Raw genomic sequence first — 23,423 nt, 5'->3', positions numbered from 1 at the left:
ACTAGTCCTGTTGTGGTAATCCAGCATTGGTATTCTCTGTCTTCTGGGATTTTAAACTAACTCTGTTTCTAGGGTAGGGGTTGGGGAGCCTTTGTACATATTCCCCACCCCCGGCAAGCTGTGTTCTCATCTCTGAAGGTTTTTCTGATAGGTGGGTCTCTTCTCATTGGCATGTAGAGTTACCTTTACATCTTCTTTCTGCTGAAGTTTCTCCCAGCCAATCTTTTAGGAATATCTAAATAAATTCCATACCAGCTCTGGTTCTCAACTTTTCACTTCCTATATCTTGGTCTCATAAGAAAAGCTTAAGTGCATCTTCTGATTTCACATACCCAGAATGTCAGGCCATACCCAAAGGGGCAACTGTTCATCTCACAGCATTTGGGGGAGCTGACCTGCTATTATCCTTAGATATCTGGTTTTTATTAGTCTAAGGACCATCAAACCTAAGTGGTTGCTTTGGATCATCGTTTCCTGGATTTGTGGGAGGAGGTTGGATATGTAGGACAGCTCTTTTTAAACTGATTTCCTAGTTTACAACTTCCCCTTCTCCAGTTATAAAACATCTCTTATTGGCATTGTTAGTAGTTCCAAAACTGGCTCTTGACCACCTCTTCTGTATGTGGCAGCGGTTAGTTCCTCTTGTTTTTGGGCCTTAGCCAAAACCAAGACAGAAAGACTCTATTTTAAACATATTGGGGGAGTTTTTTGGTTTTTTTTGTTTTGTTTGTTTGTTTGTTTGTTTTAAGACTTGTATATATAGTTCACCGGTTATTTTTATAGAAGTAAAAGTTTTTAAAAATGTATGCAGAAATATGGTTAAGCTAAGCTGCCCTAGGCCAAAACTTTATCCAATGTGTGCAGTTACTCACCCAATGATTTCTTAGACCTGAGAAACAGCACTGAGCAAGCTGCCAAATGGAAGAAGATAGGAGAGATTCTAAAGCAAAACAAAACAAAATAAAAAAAAAAAATAATAATAGTAAAAAAAAGACTTTCAAGCCTGCTTCAAGAACTCCCCAGAGTTTTTACCAATCCCGTCACATGGAAAAAGAGATCCAAGGGAAGGCACACCCTTGCACACTCCAACACTGAACTCAACACAGTCACTTTATCCAGGAAGACCATGGTCAATAAAATGTGTAAACAAAATACTGCTCCTTATTCATTACTGGGAAGGAGAAAAGAGGGAAAGGAGGAGCCCAGAGGGCCCCAGGAGGCTAATGCTTCTTTTGACATTTGTAGGGACTTAAAATTTAAACCTCTTTTTGAAATGTCTAGAGAAGAATTCATTAGACTGGCCTAGAAATATTGAGATTCATAACTAAATGGTAATTCATATTTGGATATATAATGATATATTATCTTAAAATTCCATAGTCACATCTTTGTAACTAACTTTGATGACTGTGTGGGGTGAGGTACAGCATAATTGAAACAATAATCTTCAACAGTGATAATCTCTCTACATACATCTAAACTGTTACTCTTGTCTTCAATGGCATTTTCTGGCTGTTTCCTGAACAGTCATGACTTTATCAACATAAATTATGAATATACATATGATCTAAAGAGTTATTAGTATGCCTGTATGGATTCCTAGTATTTTAAATACAATATTATCTATAAAAATAATTAAAATTAGAATCATTTTCATTATAGTTTCATTCAATTTTTCATTATGCATTTTTAAAGATATTAATACAAATGGTATGTGGGAGAGATTTTGGAAACTTTAGGCTTTAATATAACTTTAACTTTAATATAACCCTCTGGCAACCAATAGATGGTGTCTCTATGTTCTAGGCACTTGAGTCCTAGGGCATACTTAGTCATCTGCCCCACAAATGACATACACACACGCACACACACAGTATTTCTTGCACTGAGTTTTATCACCGTTTCTGCATAAAATGATTTATCCTTTTCCCAAATAGCAGAGTAAGTCATATTTCCTTAAGAAGTTAACTTATTAATATGATTGTGCACTCCATGTATAATTCGGTAAAACCATTAATTCTAAGAAAATAGTGAGGGGATTTTCGATTGAAGATTTTAATTTTTAACAAATATAGCTAGACTGATGAAGGAATTTAACTAGGTTAAAAGGAAACAAAAACCATTATGTGATCAGATCAAGCACAGCTTATTACCACTAATTCAGAATTACGTCTTAATCTTGTCCTATTGAGAATCGTGAATAGCGTTAATTTTTTTATCTGGGATTTCCTTTAAATGCTAATTTAAAGAAATTTCTGCTGTTTATCATGGGCAAAAATTTAGCATTATATTTATTTTATTAAAGCCCCCTCTGTCATTGACTCCCACCTCTACCTGAACTGTGTATGAATTAGCCAGAGAACTTCTCATTAAAGATATTTATGGATAATATTTATTGAGGGCTACTTATGAGTCAGGAATGTTTTAATATATTTTTTATGATCCCACACTGATATTGCAAGTTAGATAGTATTATAAATAAACTGAATTTCGTAAATTTTAAATATGTGCCTAAAGCTATTTAGAAAGTAACTGAGGCAGAATAAGAACTCCGGAAGTCCCAATTCCATAGTTTATGCTTCATACTACTCAGAAAACTACTCGCAATGTGCATAAATTTCAAGGCAGTGTAGAAATTAATATAGTCATCACTGACATTGAGTTTTAAATTTGAGGGCATTAATCTCATTCTTTAAGGAGAAGTTTGAGAAATTGAATATTACAAAGATGAGTTGTAGGATGAACTTGTGAGAACTACTTTTGCAAGGATATTTTTGGCACTGAGTTAGTGAAAATGTAGATCTTAGTAGGACCCTACAGATCATATAGTATAAAATTATTTTATATACAGAGGCATAAAAAAGGGAAGTCCTTGGCCTAAGTTAGTGAGTTTGTGATAGTTTGTGAGTAAAGAATAAAATTTATGTATGCGGACTCTTATTTAGTGCTCTTTTCATTGAACATTTTTTTTTTTTTTAAATCATGGCCCTCATACCTTTTCCTTAAAGAAAATCTCTGTGATTATTAACAACTGCATCTGCCTTTAACCTCTAAAGACAGTTTACTCACCTTTTTATTCTCTATGCAAAATGGTACCTGGGGTATAGTGTATTTGTTGACTGAAAAAAAATCAATATTTCACAAATACATCAAAATACAGTCAGGCAAATTAAGTGTTCCATCCAGATGAAAATAAATTAAAAAAAATCTAGAAACTAGTGAATCATGTTAACCGTGGTTATCTTCAGTTTGGGGTATTATTTTTTCTTGTGATTGTCTATATTTTCCACAATTTTAATAATGTATTCAGGATCAGATTTTCATTTTTTAATTTACATAGAAAGCACTTAATACAGGGCTGAAGAAAAAAGTCACTGGGATATATTTTTGCATAAAGTAAAAGTTGTGTTAAAATAGTTTTCCTATCAGTCTTAAAATTATGACAGACATAATTAAAAAAACTGAGAATTTAAAAATGTTTGGGAAGTTCCCATTGTGACTCAGCAGTTATGACCCTGACTAGTATCCATGAGTATACAGGTTCGATCCATGGTCTTGCTCAGTGGGTTAAGGATCCAGCATTGCTGTGAGCTGTGGTATAGGTTGCACACATGGCTTGGATCTGGTGTTGCTGTGGCTGTTGTGTAGGCTGGCAGCTGCAGCTCTGATTTATCCCCTGGCCTGAGAACTTCCACATGCTGCATGTGAGGCCCCAAAAAGAAAAAAATGTGTATATATCTATATCTATATCTATATATATATGTATGTACGAGATACAGGCTGTCATTTTGGGGAGAAAAAAATCAAGTTAATAATATTTTAAAATACTCCAGAAAATATATAATTATTCTATCAAATTCTAGTCCTAAGTAATTGTGCTAATCCTAACCTGCAAGAAAACACAACAAATAAAAACCACAACCCATAATATGCTTTAGGAATTAAACATACATGTGATCTTGGGGGTACATTTTTATATAAGATATTTTTTGTAAATGGTGTTTATCATTTTTATAGCTATCCCTGGTTGAAATGATTTATTAAGTCAACGAAAAAAATTGTTCAGTTTCATATTGTCACCTGCTGTGTTCACTTCCCCATGGGATTTTGGTGATCAATTCAGTGTGATCCTACAACAGTGGCCCCTGAGTTAATGAAACTAGAGTTCTTCAAAGAATGGTGTAGAGAAACAGTAATCAATTCCACTATGATTTGAGTTCAAGGAGGAAAAAAGGCCATAAAAGAACATAATTTGATTTTCTTTTTTATGCTATAAAACTTTAATTTTACTTTATTAAATATTTTTTAATGCTAATTCAAAACCTATCTATTACTAACTACTTTCACCTTAAAATCAGAGAGGGCAGAACATTTTCTAGATTACAGATGTTTAGCTAATAAAGAATATATACATCTATCCATGTCTTTCATATATTTGTATGTATGTACATGTGTAGGTATGTATGTATCTATCTCTCCCCAACTATCTATCTGTCTGTCTGTCTATCTATCTATCTACCATTTGTGTTCTGTTGCCAATTACCAGAAACTCAGTGCCTTAAAACAACATGTGTTCATAATTTCACAGTTTCTTTAAGTTTGGATTCTCAACATGGTTTGGCTGAGTCCTCTCCTCAGCATCTCAAAAGCCTGCAATCAAGGTGACAGCCAGTTGCATTCTCATCTGCAGGCTAATCTGTGAAAGAATTTACTTCCTAGATTTTTTCAGATTGTTAGCGGAATTTATTACCTTGCAGTTGTAGGACTGAGATCCCTAGCATCTTGCTGGCTGTCATCTGGAGACTACTGTGAGCCCTTAGAGGCCACCCTCAGTTGCTAGCCACAGGCGCTTCCCAACATGACTGCTTACTTCAAGGACATGAGAGAAAAAGGGTCTCTAGAGTGAGTTTGTGGCAACATGGAATCTTGTAAAACTTGATATACTCATGAAAGTGACATTCCATCACCATTGACATATTCCATTGATCATAAGCAAGTCTCAGTTTCTGCTCTTACTCAAGGGAAGGAGATACACATAGTGGTGAACACCAGGAGTTTGGGATCGTCAGGGATCACCCTATTTTATGTCTGCCCCGATTTATATAAGATTTAGTTATTCTGATATGTGTTACAATTCAAGAGGTTTTGTTTAAGATCCTTTATTCACCTGCCTTTTCTATGATTTACTTATTTCTTTATTTGTTCTATAAGTACTCATGAGGCTACTATGTACCAGGTACTTTGTTAGATTCTGGGGCATACATTAAAACAAAGACTCCCTAAACTGAAAAAAAAAAAAAGAAAGAAAGAAAAAAATGAGTTACTAAACTGTGAGAGCAAGAGTTCTAATCTGAGTTCCTTGGTCAGAAAGGCCAGGAGTATGTTTATGGGAATTGGTAAAGTTCCTGAAATTGTTTCTCTGAGAGGCATGCTATGAGCATTTTATATACCCTAAAAAGAAGTCAGAAAAGGGAAAAAAAAAGAAATGTTGATTTTTTTGTAAGAGAGAAGATAATGGATACTAATAACATCAGTGAACTAGAATAAATACCAAAGATAAGTGTAAAAAAAAGTGGGATTTAGAATAGAATAAGTTTGAAAAAGAAATCAATGACGATTCTATAGAATGATGTTTTAAACAAGTGACACTGGATGAACAGAAATTTTCTCAGTAAAGAAAATGTGCCTGTGTGTGTGCATGTGTGTGCATGTGTGCACAGGCACAGGCAGTCCAAGTTTCTTGGTGCCATAAAGTGTCATGGCCAGTTGGTAAGCAATAAATAGTTCAGTATATATATTTTTTTAATTTTTGAAAATGTTTACTAATATAATTGATTAACAGTGTTGTACCAGTTTCTGCCGCACAGCTAATTCAGTATTTTTGTAGTATATGCAGTTAGGCTTAGCTCCATCAGTTAGTCTCAGGTTCTTAACCTCCAGAATGGGGCTATTAGTATCTTTCAGAATACTGTTGTAAAAACTAAAGTTATTTCATATAAACAATCACTTAGCACAGTGCCTAAAACATACGTACTCAACAAATAGTTGATAATTCCACTGCTCAAATCTGTGACAAGAAATGAAACTGGATTGAGAGGTGGTTTGGGACAAGATTTTGAATGAAGGGGAGGACAGGATAAACTTGAATTGAATCTAATGAATAAAGGAAAAGAAAGACTTTTTTTTCCCAATTTATTATATCCGATAGGCAATTCCAAAACATTATAGTTTGCTAGAGGCTAATAAAATTTATATAGTAAAACATATATATGGTCCAGTATATTCATTATTTCACTTTAAATAATATTATTTATTCAAAATACACTTTTTGTTTTGCTATTATTTTAAAGAGGACAGCAGAGAGGTGATTTTATATATTATTAAGTAAACTAGTTGAAAAATGGCTGTAAAACCAGCAGAGACACAAGCTTTTTCTGCTGGCAAGTTTTAGATCTCATAAATTTCAAATATGACTCTAATACCAAAAGAATTATTTTTGAGTACTCATTTATTATAAATATTTAAAAGTTGTTAGTAATATTCTCTTGCATTTGAGTTTGGTGGTGTCTCAGTGTTTCACTATTACAGTAGAAAAATCTGTAGGAACAATACACCCCCTAGTGTAAAGGAAGGGTAAAGTCAGCTTCTTTTGATGTGCTGCAAGAAGTTACATTTCCACAGCTGCTTGATGCCCTGTGATTCACTCTGCTAAGGATAGGCACAGAGGAACGGCATTAATTAACCCTGGATGTATGGTCTGCCTTAGAGGAAAAAACTGTGCTTTGTATTTCAGCCCTTATAATCATTTTAGAGTGTTAAAAGTGATAGATAAATAGATAAGCAAATCAGTAGGCATATCTAGAAATAGGAGAGTACTAATTTCAGTTACAAAATAAAGACATCTTATATATTTTAAAAAAGCATGAAATTGATTACAAACTGTAAAGGATATATATTCAAAATCATACTAATGTCTTTTGTTTTATCTTAATACAGAAAAATAAACAAGAGAAATAAATTGTTTAGAGTTTAAAAACAATTTGTAATTTTTGAAGAAACCACAGATATTTGTCTCAAATGTCCCAAATTAAGCTTAAGGCTATTTTGACACACTTTTCTTCTAGTGGATTGATATTTATCCAGATTAGTATGAATGAAAAATACATGAAAACCCAGGTTTTAATAACTCTAAAGCTGTCAGACAAAATGTAGGATGGTCAGTTAGATTTGAACTTAATATAAACAATGTTTTCCTCCATCTAAATATATCCAAAATATCCCAGTATTGCAGTGTTTCTTGAAATATTTGGACATACCTGTACTAAAAAAAATATTCATCATCTATCTGAGATACAATTTTAAGCAGCCATCCTGTATTTTTTTTTTTAAATCTGGGAACTCTACCCTAAAAATATGATGATTAAATAAAATAGTGTTAAATGAATTAACTCATATAATTTAAGCATTATAAGGAAGTCTACCACAGCATACATTTAATTACAATTACAATTCAGAGCAATGATTCATCAACCTTATATTAGAGTTATCCTTGTGACAGTCTCTGGTAGGGACCTTATTTCGCTACTTTAAAAAGTCAGCTTAGAGGAGTTCCCATCATGACTCAGCTGTTGGCGAACGTGACAGGCATCCATGAGGATGTGGGTTTGATCCCTGGCCTTGCTTGGTGGGTTAAGGATCTGCATTGCCTTGAGCTGTGGTGTAGGTCACAGACGCAACACGGATTCCACGTTGCTGTGGCTGTGGTATAGGCTAGCAGTTGCAGCTCTGATTCGACCCCTAGCCTGGGAACCTCTATATGGTGCAGGTGTGGCCCTAAAAAAGATAAAAAGACCAAAAAAAAAAAAAAAGTCAGTGTATAATATATCTCCATGTCTAGAAAATAATCACAACACAACATTAAAAGTTCAGTGTGTGCTTATGTTCAACAGTGTAAATGTATTACTCCATCACTGAAAGATGTTGAATGATGTTGGGCTTTTATTGATTGTTGCAGACAGAAGGAAATTCAGTTTAAAGATTTCTATTCATGACTTTTTTCCTTGGCTTAATGGTCTGTTTAATACATCATATTTTAGTGTTCTTTATGTGTTCATTACTTTTACATACTTTCTTTGCCTTCAGGATCTAATCTATAATTTTGGGATATGATCACTTCCAAGGGAACCTACGTTAACATGGGTGGAAGGTAGAGGGGGTTAGAGATGGAAGAGAGGGAGAGAAAAGGGGAAAAGTGGAGAGACAGTGTTTCAGTTTGTTTCTGGAATTTTAAGGCTTTTCTTGGATATCTTAGTAAATATATCCACTTAGAAAACACAAATACATTTTAACAACCTCTCCAGTAAGATGCTGGGAGGAAATGTGTGGACTGATTAATTGCTGGCAGTTAGACTGAGTACAAATCATGCCTCTTCCATTCGCCAGCGACGTGACCTTGGGCAGGTTGCTGTGCCCCACCAGCCTCTCCTGTAGTATGTGATGAGCATAATACCGTTTACCTCCTAGCCTTGTACAGATTGCGGGTTAACATACATAACTCACTTGGAACAGTCTGAGATTCACAATAAGTCCTCAATGTTGTCAGCATTATTGTAAGAATTAAGTAAAAGTAAATAGCACACTCTTTGACTTCAAATCTGTCCTTGTAACTGATAAACAAGGAATGAAACATGACATGTAACTTTCCTATATTTCATTTTTTTTTTCCTGATTGGATGAGGAAAGATAGGCATTGTTTTTTAGTGTATCTTGAATCATGAGGGTAATATCTTAGCTCTGCATTTTCCTTTACTTGCAAAGACAGTAAAATTTTGTTTATAAAGTTGTTTGGTTTAGTGCCAGGTATTTGAAATGTTACATAGATCAGGTCTAAAAGAACTTTTGGCTAATAACATGGATGGGAATTTATTTTTTTATGGGCTCAATCCAAACATCCACAAATAGGTTTAAGAGGTGTCATTTAGGAGTTCCTGTCATGGCTCAGTGGTTAATAAATTTGACTAGGAACCATGAGGTTGCAGGTTCAATCCCTGGCCTTGCTCAGTGGGTTCCTAGCCTGGGAAGCTCCGTATGCTGTGGGTGTGGCCCTAGAAAAGATAAAAAAATAAAGGTGTCATTTAGTTACATATGAAGGATATTAATGCAAACCTTATGATATTCCAGATTCTTGCTCTTCACTTGAATTTTGGACCTTTACAGATTTATTCTTACTAATTGGCTGGAAAAGTCTTTAGTTCTTTGTAATTGGTAATAACCTAGCTCACAGTCAGATCTGCGAACAGGCAATATACCATATTTTGGGCAAATTTGCCAGTTAATGTCTGCAAATTAAAAGCACAGTTAAAAATAACATAATAACAATTTTGATTTAAATGCTCATTAGAAGGGAAGAATTAAACCATAAACGTCCTAACTACAGGCGCCAGTTTCATTGATTTTTTTTTTTTCTCCCATGTTTTTGTGTTTTGGCATGATCAGGTATTTTATCATTGCTGAGCATTCAATGAAAAACCCTTTCAAATTGGGAATAAAATAAGAAAACTCGAATTAATTTTTAAAATATTCCATGAATGAAAAAAAAAGTTGCTTTACTCAGGAGGGGAATACATTATATTTTATGTTTTTAAAGATGCAGTCCTAGACTAAACACAAAGTAACAATTGTGAAGCCGTATCTAGGGATCAAAAATAGATGTTGAGGGCTCACAAAACAAACTCAGGCTGAGGAAAGATGCCATCCTATCATAGGAAGGTGCCTCAGTGGAATATTTTCCCATGGCCTCTTTTTAATAGGGAAATATATTTTTAAATGAAGTCAAAAAATGTTCTTAATTCAAAAGAGGATGTTGAGTTCTGGTTTAAACTCCCATAAGAAGAAATACACATAGGATATCTAACAGTAACTCTTTTAGTAATCTCCCCTTAGTCAAAACTATTGTACAGTAGAAGAGTATGATTTAAAATAAGAAATTCAGCCAGAAATGTTAATACTCCACATACAGTAAAATCCCGACATAAGCAGCAAGCAGCATAAGAAAGAGAGAAGGAAAATTGGTCTATACTCTACCCATTTTATGTGCTGCTATCACAGTTAGAAGGCTTTAGTTCTATGGTTCTTTTATTGTCCAAAAAGGTACAGAAAGTCTGGAGGTATTTTATAATGTTCAGGGCCCTGGGGGCATGTGTTTCAGGATGAGGCAAATATAGGCGGATGCTGGTCCTGTACTTTCTAGTTGTATTAACTCTCAATGTCTTTTTTCTCTCTCAATCTCTTTCTTTGTCTTTCTCTTGCATATGTGTTGTTTCTTTATGATAATAATGTAATTATCTTAAAGAGAAAATGCTAGAAGTAGTAGAAATAATATAAGCAACTTGTCCTGAATAAGGTCTGGCTGGCAATAAGAACACAAAATTGTCAGCATTACTATTACTAAATAAGAAGTGTTACCTCTCCTTACTGAGTTAGTGCTCTCAGAGCTAGGCCTTCCAATATGAAGCTTCTAATCAAATTTGAGTTGATACTCCGAAGAGACAATTTGAGTAAGTAAATGAAGAAAACCTGTGGGTTATGGCCATCAATGAGGTAGCAGCATGTTTTTATGAACATAGAGAAATGTATTTTGACTATTCAGACAACATATTCATTTACCTTCCAGTTCCCTTAAAGAATAATTTTTAATGATTATTTCAAATATAATATCAGAGGGAAGGCAATATGCATGATTGTAATAGTTAAAGTGGTATTGAATAAAGAGATTTAAAATTCTCAGTCCACTGTTCAAAATAATCTGTCAAATATCTTCAAGAAGTATAGATTGTCATAGTTTTAAGACTAAGAATCCACTGCTATCTTCTATTTTGTTATCTTTATATGATAAAAATTCAAGAATTCCTGATTTATGTTACACTAATAGATATTTGAGTTAAAGAAATAGTAATTTGTGAAATAAAATTTCTGTAAAAATACAATAAAAAAATAAAATATTCACTTTCATGATATATAATATAACATTTCAAGTTAACAAAAATATATATTTGTAGTAATTTACTTTATGTATTGTACTCAAATGCTATTGATACAGAAATCAATTTTTTTTATTTCATTTGGAGTGTTTCTATTTTCCCTGTATCTCTGAATTGCTTATTTGTTTGGCCTCAAATGAACTGCAGGCAGGCAGTCCTCATTCACCTTTTGAGAGCCTGGTACGTGGCATTGACTTTCTCATTTTCACTGAATTGTGTGAGCACCTGGAATAGAGTGTTTTCTTTCTCCATGGCTAAGCATACTCTTCCTCTCGGACATTAGCTACAATGTGCTCACTCTCAAACTGCTCATCACAGTCGCACAGCTGCACTGACACACACTCAGAGATCTCACATAGGACGCACCCAGTTGGGGTGTCCATGGAATGAAAGGCAGAAGTAAAGGAGACCTTTAATTCTCTCAGACAATTCCTTTGCTGCGAATCAAGGTTATGCTCTATAAAGATCATCCTCTCTCTGTTTTCCTTACTGGTGGGCACATTTTTCTCATCTCAGAGTTTAAGATTCTAATTTTGATGCAAAACACTTTAAATTGATTTCCCAACTATTTTAGGAAACATTGCTTCCATTTTTGTCCTGTGATCATAGGGAGGTGAAATGGAGCCGCAAGCCTAAAAAGAGTCCCTCTATTTGATGGTAGGCCCGAGTGTAGCTCAGGGTATCCTGTGCTTGAATCAGGGGATTGACAGAACTGTCTTCTATTCTCCTTTAGGGGGAGGTTCAAACTCTGTCTCTCCCCTTTGCCTCTTTCCTAGTACTATTAGTTTGGGGAATTGGAGGTTTGTGTGAATGATGTGACTTGTCTTCTTATTCCAAGTTGTTGGAACAAAGTGTTAACTATGATGCTGCCTCTTTGTACCAGTAAAACAAAATGAAGATATTTTTAAATGCTAAATCTTGTTTTATTTTTCCTGTACTGTTTATTCATATGAAATAGGTGCAATCATAAATGTGTGGAACTTCATAATTACTTAAAAATCAGTATGGTCTCCTTGAAGTTTTAGATTTTGGAGTGTTCTCTCCAGCAAATAAGAGCAGTTTATGGAGCTGACACAATGTTTTAAAGGTCTAATGTTAAACCCAATGATACTATATAAACTCCTTATAATCAGTTATCATAGACATTTACCTTACAGCTGTACTGAAATATTTTATCAGCTTTTATATGTAGTAATATCTCTGAATATTTTGTGTTTTAAAAGATAAATATGCTGTAATACATGCAGTTATGAAACACAGTGTGACCCAAATTGCTCACAAAGAAGCAGATTTCTTCTCTGCACACTCCATTTATTGTTTCATTCTCTTACTCAAACATTTTTGTTTATTTAAAAAATTATTTTTTCATTTCTTTGATTTTTAACTCAATAAATATTTATAGTTGTACAACCATCATCACAACCCAATTTTACAACAGGATCCAGTTAAATTTGAATTTCAGATAACCAATGAATAATTTTTTATATGTACCATGAATGATCCGGCACGTAGTTACACTAAAGGAAATTTATGTTTATCTGAAATTCAGATTTACTGGCTATCCTGTATTTTATCTGGAAACCTTACACCTAGTGGAAAATATTGATTATGTCTCGCTGCTATTAATTATTGATCATATTGCACACAGATGTGGACCACCATTATAATGAAAGCAGAAAGAAGACCGACTAATTCATCCTACCTTTCTAAGAAGCATACGGATTTTGCTCCAGAATCCCAGTATTATTCCCTTCAGAATATTTTGCTAAGCACTTGTTGCCTTTTAGCATATTTTTGAGTTTCCGCTGTTAGAATGGAAACTCTTATGAGAAGTTTTTTCAGAGCTGTATCTCCAGTGCATAGAACAATGCCTACCACACACAAAACAAATGTGTTGAAAAAATGGATGAATAAATATGAAAAGTGTTCACTGTGGTCATACCTATTTTAGGTATTCAGCATATATTCAAGAGGGAAATGTGTACATTTCTTCACGCTGATAGATGCATGAAAAAAATGTTGTAGTGACCCTCTATGCCAGAGGCAGTAAAGCAGCTATTTGTGTCCATTGCCTGTTCTCCTAATTCTGATTTTGTGTGGGAAAAATAAGTGAGTGGGTGAGCCTTGTTCCTCTGCAAGCTCTAATCCCAAGGACCATTGATAGATGAAAGGGCTGCCTGCAGCTTAAAGAGTTGCATGCATGCTGAAGGCAGCCCTTTGATTTCCTTTTCACTCCCCCAAACTACATTTTAGATCCTACAAATCTTGGCAGACCCTCCAGGAGGTAGATGTCCCTGTTATCCAGAATAATGAATTGTACTTAAAAAAGTGAACTCAGCCAGTGCTACTACTGGAAAGAAAAAAAAAAAAAAAAAAAAAAACGGTGCTAGCACATGATAAATGACTACTTCTATTCAATACTGGGAATTATAAAAGGAAAACGGCAATAATTTGAGCCACACATGACATCGTATAATATTGCTTTTGTATCATCAAATCTACTAATATAATGTATGGAAAACATGTTTATTCATCTGGCAGAATGGGTAAATAAATAAAACTATTAAATAAATAATCAGAGAGCCAGTTCTGCTGAATAGTCTGTCATGTGGACATTTCATTTACTGTTTAGCTGAAGGCTGAACAGGACCGAGCAGAAGCCAAGTAGACAATAACTTTTAAATATAAATGAGGCTTTATTATTAAGCCTATAGTTCAATACTTGTACGAGCTACTTGTAAAAGTCATGTATTGTCCTCTGATGTTTTCTCCTTTGTCCTTTTCTTTTGTGTCTTTCCTTTCTGAACTTAAATTTTTAACCTTTTTTATTCAGCATTGTAAAATATCATAAGAAACACATACAAGGGGGTACTACAAAGAGTTACATGTATATTACTTTTTATCTTTTCAGTATGATCAAAATGCTGCTTCCCCATATATCCAGGGACTTTGTCCTAGGATAGAATAACCTGTGTCAGTTCTGGTACAAATATTATTTTGGTTAAGCATTTAGTCAAATATTTTTAAACTATTATTAAAGAATCTACACACCACTTTGATAAATTTGCATAGAAGATATATTTAGTGTGATATTTCAGTAATTAATGTTATTGCATTAATATAGGAAATTACAAAGGTAATAGTGTTTTGAAATATACATTATAGCTCAAGGATTCTGATGTCTCACTTTCTCCCAAATCCCAGAAACCTAGTAAATGTCAGGGTTTGATCTGTGACTGTCTCATCTAGTTGGAACATTGGAGTCTTACTTAAAAGTGAGTATTAAATCAAGAGAAGATACTATGGAAAATGATGCAGTTGTTGTCCCTCCAGCAGAGATATCTGTGAGCAAAACTGTGCGTAGAAAAATACTTGAAAAACATATTGCTAATGGATGTTTCCGTTGAATGGTGGAATTGTATCATTTCTTCCATTTTTCTATATATTTTAATTTTATATTGCCTATGTTTATTTCTTATTAAGGAAAAAAGCCTTTATTAATAGTTCCTTTAAATTATTTTTTACACTAGGTGAGCAGTTTTTGCTAATCATGTTAAATCATTACCCACTGGTCATTAACACTTTTTTAGTTGTATATTAATTAGGAGAGCTATGCTCATTTTAGAAGGAAAAATGTACAATTAGTAATATATAATAACTTACCTGAAGTCATAGAGAATTCTTTTTCACATTGAGATAACAGAAAAAATAGGTTGACTAAAACTCACTCTTTGTTCCGTTATCATAATGAATTGAAGAAAATAAATGTACACATACATAACTGTTTATCTGTATACATATTTAAATTCTTTTTAAAATAGTCTACTCTACAAAGAAATACGATAGTATAAAAATCATATATTGAGTCAGATGAATTGGAAAAACTTAGATTTCAACCTGAAAAAGAACCTCTCTTTTTGAAGCAAAAGAAAACTCTGAGTTGTAGCTGCTGACAGAGTCGAAAAAAAGCATCAGATAACCAAGTGCCAGAGACAGGAAAGTCTGATAGTGAGGAAGAAAGGGGCCAAGGTTGAATGCTCGCTCTGAGGAACTATATTGTGGAATGTAAATTTGAAAGCCTAAAATATAAAATATAATCTAAAACCCTCATGTATATTTATAAAGAGGAGTCAAAATATCTATCACAAATGAAAAGGAAATGAATTGTTACAGTCACATCTAACTTTAAAAATTAACCAAAGAAAATCAGTAAAATAAAAAAGCACTAGGTTTGGAGTTCCCATCGTGTCTCAGTGGCTAACGGACATGACCAGTATCTTTGAGGATGTGGGTTCGATCCCTGGCCTTGCTCAGTTGGTTAAGGATGTGGCGTTGCCATGTGCTGTGGTTTAGTTCTCAAACTTGGCTTGGATCTGGCTTTGCTGTGGCTATGGCGTAGGCCGGCAGCTACAGCTTGGATTTGACCTCTAGCCTGGGGGCCTCCATATGCCGCAAATGTGGCCCTAAAAAGACAAAAAAAAAAAAGCAAAAAACACTACATTTAATTGAACAGGCATATATTACTATTTTATGTACTTGTACTTATGATTTGCTTGGTAATAACATTTTTTTTTAATATTTGGGGTTTTTTGTTTTTGTTCGTGTTATGCTTTTCTTGGGGCTGCACCTGTGGCATATAGAAGTTCATGGTAAATGTATCATAAATATGAATAAGTGTCATGATCTACACATGAAATATGAAAGAGGTAAAAGGGGTCCTGTTTATAATAATGAAAATGTATTAACTCAAATACTCCTTTTAATGTTCAATTTATGAATTTCACTGTTACAACTTGTAAATACCCAGTCAGTCATATATTTCTATGGAATTTCTTTGGTATACATTAAATGCATGGAAATACTTTTCCATGACTAAACCATCACTATATTCCATAGGTGGAAGAAATCTCTCTGACGGTAAAGGCAAAGATATTTAGAATTTAGGAAGGATGAAACTGAATACATCCAAAGAATTATACTTGGTCAAATTCAAACTAACTTTAAATGGAAAAATTCAGATCATTTCTATGATTATCACAACCGCATTCTCCAAGGAAACTAATCCCCTCTCTAAGTTAACCAACTCTGTTATATTTCTTCACGTTTAATAGTCAGTCTGTGCGTAATCATAACTAGCACTGAGATGTGTATCAGACCTAATAAAAGTTTTTAAATCAGCTTTCCTTGAAATGGAATAAGTCCCTATGACTTATTTTCTTGAAGGTGCTTTTGGACTATCTCTCCCTGGTAAAACAACCTTTTGAGAAAATGTTATACAAATAACATTGTTCCATATGTTAAAATATTTGACCTGATTTTTATTATGACACTAATGATGACAAGAGTCGTGACAGAAGATTCACTATCACAGTTACAGTGAAACTAATATCTGCTTTTAAATCTGAGTTTATTAAATTAATTAACAAATTAATGGGACTTGTACTATGCAGAAATAACTAATATCATTCTCTAGCAAACACTCTCAGAGGAGGGAGTATATGTTTATGTGTTCTTAAAATACATTTTAAGATCCGCACAGGGCATAGAGAAAAGTTAAATGCCAATATTTTAAAGACAAATAATACCAAATATCTTTTCCAAGCAATACCTCTCAAAATTCTGAATACCAATTGGGAATAAAATCTAGAGGTCATTAGATCCAGTCAAGAACTATGACATAAAGAATATGATCCCCAATGTGATATAAACATTTTGTGAATAAAATATTATAACTTGTTTTAAAAAGACACTGCTAACATAAAGCAGTATTTTCTCATAATATAACTTCATAGAAGTCTACAAGTCAATCCCAGCTGTGCCTCTGGGAAATATTTGTTTGATTATGAAACCACTGGAAATGGAATTATATAGCATCTCTCTCTCTCCCTCCCCCCCTCTCTTTCTCCATCCTTTCCTCACACCCTCCTTGGAACATTACAGTAATTAAGGACAGAAACATGAAAAAAATCTTAAGATAAAGTTTTCCCAAATTAGAGTGCTTCCTGTGACCTGTATGTTATTTCATCCTTAATGCATAAGTCTAGATAAAAAATGATAATATGATATAAATTTAGCTTCCTTAAAACACACACATACACTTGTAATTTGTCTAAAATGTTATTATACATGTGTTTTCTTGAACTTATAAGAAAGAGTTCAGGAATAAACTCTGATGCCAATGTCTGTACCAATATCCATAATTACTGTTCATAAAATAAAGCACAAAGCAGATATGACAATATAATGCTCTACTTGTTCAGAGTATGAAAGAGGCCCAACTCCTAATTGCCACTATCAGGCAATTAAGTATTTTATCATGTACTTACACAAATGTTAGAAGAAAAATATGTAATTACAGAATTGCTTGAAGTGCTTATAGTTTGTATTTGTCTTTTGTCAGCTTATTAAAAGCATAGGAAAACTAGTCAACAGAATAATATCAGCAGAATAAAATATTATTTTTTTCTAGAAAAAACATAATTGAAAATATTATCAATTGCTTGACAATTCCTCAGTAAACTCTGTGGTACTGAAATAGTTTATCTTTGAATTGTCTCATAATGAATTCTAAAGCCACACTTCTCATCATGAATCTTTACACTTGAGGTACACATTCTGTAAGCCAAATCACTTTGGAAGCCTGCACGGTATATTTAATAGTTCTTTCTTGGTCTATTGGTCTAATAAACTCATTGAAAGTAGTTAGATGCAGGAGAGCTGTTTAATTCCATCTCTGGAATGCATATTCCACTAATTCATTTGTGATTTTATTGATTTAAAATTTACTGAGGGTTTATATGTAACTGGGAAAGGAAATATAAATGAAATATCATCTCAATTTGAAAAGTGTTATAATTGAGGTAATGGGGCATTTGCAAGCATAATACTATAACAATCAAGAGGCTTATCATTGTTAAACAGTGAAATTGAAACCAAATCCTAAGGTCCCTCTTTAATAAAATGTTAAGAAAATTATATACCGGACAAAAATCTATCACAGAAGAAATTAAAGTACTAAAAGTTTGTTTCCGACATTTTTCGTCTCTGATATATATGGAGCATATAATTAAATTGATAGCATTAACATAATTAAAATGATACTGCATGGTTTAAAATTGTTAATTAAAGGTGCATAGTATAATTAAATATTTTCAAAAAGTAAAATCAATTGCAAACATAAAAACAAAATGTTAATGTTTCATATAATAAGTTCTCAGTTGATAACTACTACAAAAGTAAGCCACTAACAGACTATATTCTCAGGTGTTTTATTTAAATATTTCTGAATAGGGATTTTAAAAATTGGAATTTTTTAAATTCAAAAAACATGAGACCTAATTAAATTTACAAACTTTTTCACAGCAAAGGAAACCAAACAAACCAAAACAGCAACCCATGGAATGGGAGAAAATATTTGCCAATGAATCAACCGACAAGGGATTAATCTCCAAAATATATAAACAACTCATGAAGTTCAATATCAAAAAACAAACAACCAAATTAAAAAAAAAAAAAAAAGGAGCAGAAGATCTAAATAGACATTTCTCCAAAGGAGACATACAGATGGTAAAAAACACATGAAAACATACTTAACATTGATACTTACTAGAGAATTGCAAATCAGCTGCAGTGAAGTATCACCTTATACAAGTCAGAATGGTCATCATTAAAATGGCTACAAACAATAAATGTTAGAGAGAGTGTGGAGAAAAGGGAGCCCTCCTATGCTGTTGGTGGGAATGTAAATTGGCACAACCGCTATGGAAAACATTATGAAGTTTTCTCAAAAAACTAAAATTAGAATCATCATAGAATCCAGTAATCCTACTCCTATACATCTATCAGAATTATTGTTTTCTACAATAACTTGAAAAGATACATGCAGGCCAGTATTCATTGCAGCACTATTTAAAATATCCAAGACATGGAAGCAACCTAAATGTCCATCAACAGAGAACCAGATAAAGATATGGTGTATTATACAATGGAATACTACTCAGCCATAAAAAATAATGAAATAATCCCATTTGCAGCAACATGGATAGCCTTAGAGATAATCGTACTAAGTGAAAGTAAGTCAGAGAAAGATGAACATCGTATTACATCATTTATATGTGGAATCTTAAAAAAAAAAAAGGTGATACAGATAAACTTATTTACAAAACAGAAATAGACTCATAGACTTCAAAAACAAACTTATGGTTACCAAAGGGGACAGGTGGTGGGGAGGGACCAACTGGGGGGTTAGCATTGGCATATGCATACTTTGGTATATGGAATGGTTGGTCAACAGGGACCTGCTATATAGTACAGGGAACTCTACCCAATATCCTATAATAACCTATATGAGAAAAGAACCTGAAAAAAAAAATGGATAGGGGATATGTGTAACTAAATCACTTTGTTGTACAGCAGAAATTATCACAACATGGTAAATCAAATAAATTCAATAAAACTTAAAAAATAGATCAGAATAAATACATATTGAATTCCTACAGGGGAAAAATTTGTATTTAGAGGATGATCATGCAACTATATTTCATAATTATATCAGGTAGAAAAATGTAAAGCCCAATTTATGGAGAGTTAATGAAAATCATGCTAGATTAAAAAAATACAATATCACTACATATTAAAACAGCTTAAAATTGAATATTTTAAAATGTTCAAAACTATGGTGTTATAAAAGAAACCATCCTAAGTTTCCACTTAGATGTAAGGAGAAAATACGTTATGTGATTTTAAATTGTTCACTTGAAGTAATTGTTGCAACAGGGAAGCTCCCAGGAAAGCTAGCATTCTCTTAATTATATGCTACTTTGATTATCACTGTCTTTCTTTTAGAGCAGTTTTATAGATATGCTATACTAATCAAAGCTATTTCAATTTAGCAATATATGGTAAATAATTACAAGACCAAATATATAAACTCATTCTCTCAAGTTCCTGATGTGGTTCTTATGAGGCATTTATTTGGTAATTGCCCCTTTTTCCGTAAAACACATTTTAAATTTATAAATACACCCCTAATTTTTAATCTCCCTTAATGTGTCATGTGCTAAACAAATTTAAGCAGGCACAAAATTTTGTATGTTTAGATTAATTAAATCATTAAGCCAGTAGTTGCTATGCTGCAAATATCCATTTGGCCCTGTTGAATTTATTATCTAATATCTGTAGGCACTGATTAGCAGTTTTGCTCATTATTCAACTGAACTTGTTGCTTAAATCAAGGCCCTAAAACATTACTTAGCATGGTTGTTCCCTGAGCCATTTTTAACCTTCCTGGCTCAAATACATCATTTAGTTTAACAAAAGATAAATATGTTTTAATTTCTTGAGCATAGTCTTAATATGAATCATAGTATTTGAACAATGTTCTTTCCACTTGTATATTGTTTCTATTTATACTTTACTTGTAATATTCCGTTTAATATAAAGATAACTAAAGAAAAAATAAAATTTACTGTCTTTTGCATAGCCATGTTTCGCTGAAGTACAAATTCTACTCTTAAATTTTAAAGTGTAGGATTTTTTTTATGAAAAAAAGGTCACAGACTGAGCTGACAAACATTAAAAAATAATTATTTTTAAACAATAAGAAAATGTAATCATGTATGCAGTAGTTCTTATGCTAAGAGAAACTGGCTCTCTTTGAAGCATTTATTTTCATTTATTTTTAACAAAAAGAAATAATTCCTAGATGTTAGTACATTGTACCTAGAAATGTGATTACCAATTATTGTTTCTAAATGTATTCTAATTTCTGCTACTAATGCTAAAATGTTGACATATATTTTCTCTAGAAAATATACTGAATTTTTTGTTTCTGATTAAGTTTCTTATTGTAGGGGAATTATAATTAAAAACAAAAATCTCTTCACTCAGAAATCCTCTGCACAAATGTAGGAAAGAAAGAAACCCTTTCATTATTGAATAAACATTAAACCAGAATGTGATGAGCCTCTTCGGCAATCACCCAGAGACTGCTGGCAGAAGAGAAGCTCACTTCCTCACAGAGCCACACAGATACAATCTATTGCAGATACATTTTTAAAATAAACAAAAGTCACTCCTCAAGTAAGAGGACTTGATAACACCATTTGACAGAAGTAGAGTAAGAGGACCTGATAACACCATTTGTCAGACGTAGTTCAATGTTACTTTACGTAATTATTGGGGCAATCATTTGTGTTAGCTCTTTGGCCTTACCAAGAGTGAAAATACCATGCCAGTGATATTAGGATCCTCCCCTCCCTTGGGACCTGAAATTTACATTTAAAATTCAAAGAGATGGCTGCCAGGTTATTGTGATAGACATTTCTGGGTCTTAAAGCCTATCTGGTTTTCAAAAGCCTTTACACATATGTTAAACCAAGGAGAAAGTAATTATAGTTTTAAAATTACATAAAATAAGTTTTTCTAAAGTCTGTGAGTCAGTATCTGTTCTGCAAAGAAGCTCAGTCTGTCCTTTGAACTATACTATGATCTCCAAAGGAGACAGTTTGGGGGGTGGAGGGATGCACTGGGGTTGTGGGATGGAAATCCTATAAAATTGGATTGTGATCATCATTGTACATCTACAAATGTAATAAATTCATTGAGTAATAAAAATAAAGTAAAATAAAATAAAATTACATAAAATAAATGCTCTAAGAAAAAGGAGAGGAGGGTCAACTCAGTCTCTTATTTTTTATTGTTCTTATATGATCAAAACTGTAATTATTTATGTAAAACAACCTATTGCTACCTTGCTTTTTGTCTGTCTTAATCAAATGTAGTCTGCGTTCCTAAATATTATTACCCTAAGAACTTTAACTTCCTTAAAATAAGAAATTGGAGTGGTAGTTGCACGTTGCTCTCATATAAATTTTCAACTGTTTTTTTTTTTTTTTTTCAGAGATTGAGGGTCAGAAGACTCTGCTCCTTGTCTTTGAGCAGAAGGTTATGCTCAAATATTGTGACTTGCTAAGTAGAATATTGTTCTCCTAAGAATGTTATGAGCATATTTTTTCTCTCTTCCCTCATGTCACACATCTCTGAGTCATATTATTCTGACTTCAGGAAATATTTTGCCTTGATGCATCACTTCTAAATTAGCTTAAATTTAGCAAAGCCCTATTTCCAAGTAGATATGTTGTGTAGTTCCATGGTATGTTACACTAATACAGCATAATTGCTTCGGTTATGTCAGACCATCTGTTGCCTCCAACACCATTATCCCTAAAAATTATTTTAAAATGTATAAAAATACTTTATATGTAATAATAACATTAATTCCTCAATGCTCTAAATCCCAATGAGTGGTATAAGGATGCATAGAAGAATTTGGCATCATTTAGAAGACATTGCTCTGAAAGTATATGGGGGAATACAAATCAAAACAAAACTCCTTTACCCTTCTGAGTTATTACCTGAGACCCCTGTAATAAAAGACATGACGTATACCTCATGTCAACACAGGAGATGCACAGTGAAAAAAGAATAACTCCTCAAATTCTACCTTTCAAGACTTTAAAAAACTACCTTTCATCTATTGGAAAGAGTATTTTTTCTCCTTTGTTTTCAAATGAAAACTTAGAATTGAAAACAGAAACAAAAAATAATTCTGGCCACAGGAATTTACATTAGACTATTCACTAACACTTTCAGGTGTTAGAAAAAAATAATTTTTCTGGGTATATAATCAAATTATTGTCAAATAATTTCCCCTTGTAGGAAAACCACAACATATTTTACTGTGTCTTTGGTGTTGTAAGTGATTTGTTTAATATGTACAGGATAATATGGACTTGATATGACATCATCTATTAGAAATATAGTACTATCTTTATCCTTTATTATAGGCCACTGGATCCACATCAGAACCACTTTTTTGGAGAGCAATATGTATTCTACGAATTTTATCCCATATCCTCTTTTTCTACATTTGTTTTATAGTTTCATATATTATTTATAGTTTTATAATTTCATATATTCATTCTGTTTTCCAGGAGTATCATTAGAATTCCTTTCTACTGCAACAACATGAAAACCTGTCCTGGTTAATACAACATCATTAAAACTACATTTTACCATGACAGGAAGAAATGCTTAAAGGAAGATGATCTTCTATCATGGTTTATATGTACTGTATTAGATGCATATAAGCACAATTTCTAATAAGACACCACAGATGTACCATGCAGTCTTAACAGCTCTTGATGAATATTTTCAAATTTAGAGAAGATCTCAGAACTATTGATGTAAATTTGAGTGTTCAGAGTCCACTCTATTCTTGCAATATTATCTTTCTTTGGGCTTTTGTTGTGGCTACTATCACCTTCTATTTAAAGGCACAGTGGAAAATAAATGGCCAAAGAATGCTCAATTTGTACTAAAAAT

The 23,423-nt window shown here is 33.0% G+C and overlaps 1 protein-coding gene across 8 annotated transcripts in view; it reads left to right on the top strand.

Annotated features, from left to right (window-relative positions):
• Window positions 1–23,423, top strand: part of PCDH9 (protocadherin 9) — a 941,384-nt gene that overhangs the window by 634,620 nt on the left and 283,341 nt on the right. Inside the window, exon 4 of one of the 8 annotated variants that reach the window (XM_084981911.1) lies at window positions 12,688–12,962. The exons of 4 other annotated variants lie outside the window; for them this stretch is intronic. In XM_084981911.1, coding sequence (XP_084838037.1) covers window positions 12,688–12,731 — 44 coding nt within the window. In that variant the 3' untranslated portion in view covers window positions 12,732–12,962. Of the gene's footprint in view, window positions 1–12,687; window positions 12,963–23,423 lie in introns of those variants that run through there. 3 more of the 8 variants (XM_084981910.1, XM_084981912.1, XM_084981914.1) reach the window with 3 other exon arrangements.

This window comes from Sus scrofa, chromosome 11 (assembly GCF_054392235.1).
Source record: "Sus scrofa isolate SSC_HxYL_T2T_F1_AM1 chromosome 11, Sscrofa_HxYL_maternal_Yorkshire_Landrace_v2.0, whole genome shotgun sequence".
Classification (NCBI taxonomy): Eukaryota; Metazoa; Chordata; class Mammalia; order Artiodactyla; family Suidae; genus Sus; species Sus scrofa.
The sequence above is the reverse complement of the archived record's forward strand: the minus strand, read 5'-3'. Positions and strand labels throughout refer to the sequence as shown.